Below are 5000 nucleotides of genomic sequence, written 5' to 3'. Positions count from 1 at the left end.
AGCAAAGACCATAACACTCAGGCACTGGGTTTCTGCGAGTTTCGTAGAAAAGAATTAGTGTTTTTTTTACGAAACCACATTTTAAAAAGTTTGGCCAGAAAACTCGTCCTTCAAAATATCGATCGATCTCAGTAAGCATCATCTTTCCAGAACTTCTCAAACTTCGGACTTTATTCACATTTTGAAAAACTACCAAACCTGAGACGTAAATGAAGCTGAAGGTCATTTTAATCGATTGATATTTGAAGGACGAGTTTTCTGGCCAAAATCTTAATAAATACCTGTTGTTTCAGAGTTGTAGCAGTTTTGTGACGGTTTCACCATAATAATATTATTGTGCGGCTATGTGGTCTGGTGGTACGACACTCGCTTTCGGGTCGGAAAGTATTGGGTTCGAGCCTCGCTCAGCATATAGTTCATCACCATCATCATCATTGTCTTTTTCGCCCTGGGTCAGGGTATAGGCCACAGACAAACAGTTTCCATCCTTCTCATTCCAGGTCTTACCACTTCTCTGTATATCAGCTTCTTTAATTCTTCTCCACGTTCCTCCCTTGATCTTCTGCCCTGAGGGTTCCAGTCCAATACATAGTTGAGTCCTTGGAAAAGACTCTTTACTCACATTCTCTCACCGTACTCAGGTGTAAAATGAGTACCTGGCCGTCAACAACGTTGTCCCTCTGTCGAAAAACATTTGTAATAACATCACCTAACAGGCGTCATGTCTCTTTCTACATATTACGTGTTTGTTGTTGGCCAGGGCCCCTTTGTAAAGCGCATTGAGCACTTTTAGTGGATATTACTTACTTACGTACTTAATCCTCTTCGGGCCTTGAGGCACATAGGGCATCCACCAGACATTTTTTGCGATCGGCTGCTTTTGCAGTGGATATTGCTCTATATAAAAGCTCAAGTTTTTTGGGGGGTTTTCTCTTGTTATTTTTCTTTCTAGAACCGACAGTCCAAACGCCCTGCTGATGTCTTTTACTGCCTTGGCCACGCCAGAGGAGAAACCGGTGGAGGATTCAGATAATATGAGAAGTTACGGCCTCCACTTTGACCCGTCTTACTTCAAGGCTAACAAAGAGGTATCTGGGCTACATTTCAATTTCAGGTCATGGCCAAAAGGTCATCTTTTTGAGGTATCTCGTCTACATTTCAATTTCAGGTCATGACAAAAAGGTCATCTTTTTTTTTTGGTATCTCGTCTACATTTCAATTTCAGGTCATGACAAAAGGGTTATCTATTTGAGGTATCTCGTCGACATTTCAATTTCAGGTCATGACAAAAAGGTCATCTTTGAATCATTTGTTAACATGATTTGAAAACTACGAAAGAATTAGACTATGATTTGTTTTGTTTTAATCAGTATTTTGGAGGTAAAAAAAGATTAAAATATCCAAAAACTGCGGTTACTTACAACACAATTATATGTGTGGCTATGTGGTCTTGTGGTACGACACTCGCTTTCGGATCGGAGTCCTAGGTTCGGGCCTCGATGGGTGCATTGTTGAGTCCTTGGAAAAAGGCTCTTTACTCACATTCTCTCACCGTACTCTGGTGCAAAATTATACCTTGACGTTAACAGCGCTGTCTCTTTCCGACAAAAAATTATAATATCGCCATACCCGCGTCATGTCTTGTCTCAAATGTTAAATGTTGCTGTTGGACAGGGACCCCTTGTAAAGGGCTTTGAACACGTTTAGTGAATATTTCACTATATAAAAGCTCATTTTTTAAACATTATAACAGTAATAGATTTTTGAAGTGTCGAAAAGCATCGACCGTTGTGTTGATCGTTAAGATAACAACAACTGTGCGGCTTTGTGGTCTAATGGTATGACACTCGCTTTCGGATCAGAAGGTCCTGGGTTCGAGCCTCGCACTCGGCGCATAGTTGAGTCCTTGGAAAAGGCTCTTTACTCACATTCTCTCACCGTACTCAGATGTAAAATGGCCGTTAACAGCGTTGTCATTGTTCGAAAAAATGTAATATCGCCTAACAGGCGTCATGTCCCGTCCTACATGTTAAATGTTGCTATTGGTCAGGGACATTTTGTAAAGCGCTTTGAGCACATTTAGTGGATATTGCGCTATATAAAGCTCAATTTTTAAAAAACATTAATCAAACCCACTTTTTAGCATCTGACCCATCCCGACATAACACCCTTTGATGAATGAAGTAGTACATAATTTGCCTGTAGAATTATATCATTTTTGTATGTTTGTGGTATGACTCGGTTTTGTTATACTAATCTATCATTTCTTTTTCATCAGATCTCTGTGAGCAATGAAGTGAAATCTATCCTAAGTCTTCCACCAAACCGACGAACGGCGGATCAGATACAAACAGTAAGGAATTTCTTTGTTTTATAATTGGATTTAATAATCTGATGTCACATCCGCCCAGCAACCAGCAGTTTGGTTCTAAACAACGAAAATTGGTACATTTTATTCTTCATGCTGGCTGGAACTTTTTCACATGTCATGTCATCAGAATGTTTAAAAGTCAAAACATGGTCAAATTTATAATGTTTTTCTCTTCTGGATACACTTTTATGCTCATCGGAGAAATATTTCATAAGGGCGTCCGCCATTGTTCCGATAGTTTAGAATCAGTTACTAAGTTACTACTTTGCGTCATTACGAGGGAAGTGACGTCACGACTGTTGAAGCCTATTTATACATCAAAAATAGTACATCCACCACAGACCTCCCCCCCCCCCCCCCCCCCCACACACACACACACACACCCTTCTAACACACAAGAACAATATCGTAAAAACAATCCAACCTTTATAGCATGGCATGTCTGAAATGAAATTTCGGCTATGTGGTCTAGTGATATGACACTCGCTTTCGGATCGGAATGTCCTGGGTTCGACCCTCGCTCGGCGCATAGATGAGTCCTTGGAAAAGGCTCTTTACTCACATTCTCTCACCGTACTCATGTGTAAAATGAGTACCTGACCGTTAACAGGGTTGTCTCTGTCTGAAAAAATTGTAATAATGCCTAACAGGCGTCATGTCACGTCCTACATGTTAAGTGTTGTTGTTGGCCTCAGCCCCCTGTAAATCGCAGTGAGCACATTTAGTGGATATTGCACTATATCAAAGCTCAAGTTTTTTTTTGTGACATTGCCCTGTATAAATGCTCATCTCTCTGTACCAATTGGACAATTCTCCTTAAAATAGAAGTAGTATCTAGTTTTGGTTTCTTCACAAAGAAATAACTTTTTGATTGTTTCCATATCATAGGCGATTTTCGGTCTTCAAAGTTTGTCATCCTTTGCGGAGTATCCCTTGCACATACAGGAAAAACTTGCTCGTGTGGCATGGTATGAAATGTAAGTATGACCTTTATGTGACCCTCCGCCTCAAAACGGTATTATGTCGGGATGATTCAGACCCCAGAAAGTGAATTTAGAGATAGAATGATGAGAAATTGGACCTTAGAAGTTTTTGTAAAGCAAAAAATAATATTCATACTCCAGCATGACGTAGAGAAATTAAACCCAAGTTTGATATTGGTGGCTATAAATTCAATTTCCCTAACCGAGTGGATCCCGACATAATACCGCTTTGAGACGGTGGGTCACAGGTGTGGGAAAAGTTGTTAACAACAAGAAATGAAGTGAGTAGGAAAGAGCCAGAAGACAAAAGAGAATAAAAATTTCGCAGCGGCCATGGGGGCTAGAGGCCTGCGACCTTATTGGTACGACAACTCCACCTGGCGGGGGGGGGGGGGGGGGGGGGGAGATCGTGACTCCGCCTGACCGTGGATAGCTCATACGGTAGAGTCACGATCCCCCCCCCCCCCCCCCCCGGCCAGGCGGAGTTGTCGTATCAGTAAGATCGCGGGTTCGAGCCCCAATCGCCGCCGCGAATTTTTTTTTATAGGGAATGAGATTAGCGGAAGAGTAGCGTCCCTTGATTGGACGTCACCCATCGTCTGCGACGTCAATGGCGGAAAAGTTATTAGAGAGAGAACGTAATGTTGGGAGCAGAGACGCATGCGCACAACCAACATGACGTTCTTTCTCTAATAACTTTCCGCCGGTGACGTCACAGACTATGGGTGACGTCCAATCAAGGGACGCTACTCTTCCGCTAATCTCATTCCCTATTCTCTATTCTCTTCTGACACTTTCCTACTCACTTCTTTTCTTGTTGTTATCAACATAAGTACCTGCTCCGCTTACTCTTCTGAACGAAAAAGTTGTGTACTCTTACAGTGTCACAATATGTAACAACTTAGGGAGCAGGCACTGGTTTGAGGTAAAGGTCTGAAAAGTATCCACGAAACAGTGCTAGACAAAGCAACAACAACAACAACAAAAATTGAGCTTTTATATAGCGCATTATCCACTAAATGTGCTCAAAGCGCTTTACAAGGGGTCCCTGGCCAACAGCAACATTTAACATTTAGGACGGACATGACGCCTGTTAGGCGATGTTATAATTCTTTCGGTCAGAGATAACGCTGTTAACGGCCAGGTTCTCATTTTACACCTGAGTACGGTGAGAGAATGAGAGTAAAGAGCCTTCTCCAAGGACTCAACTATGCGCCGAGCGAGGATCGAACCCAGGACCTTCCGATCAGAAAGCGAGTGTCATACCACTAGACCACATAGCCGCACAACAAAAACATACAAGAAAAAAGAACTGTCCCAAAAAATCAACTTACTTCGACAGGGGATCGAACCTTAAACCTCCTGGTTACCTAGTTCTGAAGAACGATCCTCAGTCAAAGTAGGCTGATTGTTTTGGATGGATCTTATCTTGTTGATTCGGTAATCAAGATGTCTGACTTTTTTTTTAAAAACGCGTAAAACGCGTAACCTTGTGAAGAATATCAGTAGGGCAGCGTGGCTCAGCGGTACGGTCTTTGCTTCGTACTCAAACGGTAACGAGTTCGATCACTCGCCGCTGTGTTGTGTGGCCTTGAGCAAGCCAACTCACCCTAGCTCACTTTGCGGCGCTGCACTGCGGCTGACGC

At 42.4% G+C, this 5000-nt stretch overlaps 1 protein-coding gene across 2 annotated transcripts in view; it reads left to right on the top strand.

Moving 5' to 3' along the window:
- Positions 1-5000, top strand: part of LOC144966136 (uncharacterized) — a 54899-nt gene that overhangs the window by 23398 nt on the left and 26501 nt on the right. For both annotated transcript variants that reach the window (XM_078902247.1, XM_078902246.1), the window contains exons 6-8: positions 953-1088; positions 2279-2353; positions 3260-3348. In XM_078902247.1, the coding sequence (XP_078758373.1) occupies positions 953-1088; positions 2279-2353; positions 3260-3348 (300 nt within the window). The remainder of the gene's footprint in view (positions 1-952; positions 1089-2278; positions 2354-3259; positions 3349-5000) is intronic.

The sequence above is a fragment of the Berghia stephanieae genome, chromosome 2 (genome assembly GCF_034508935.2).
Source record: "Berghia stephanieae isolate SIO BIC M18660-M18661 chromosome 2, UCSD_Bste_1.3, whole genome shotgun sequence".
Classification (NCBI taxonomy): domain Eukaryota; kingdom Metazoa; phylum Mollusca; class Gastropoda; order Nudibranchia; family Aeolidiidae; genus Berghia; species Berghia stephanieae.
The sequence above is the reverse complement of the archived record's forward strand: the minus strand, read 5'-3'. Positions and strand labels throughout refer to the sequence as shown.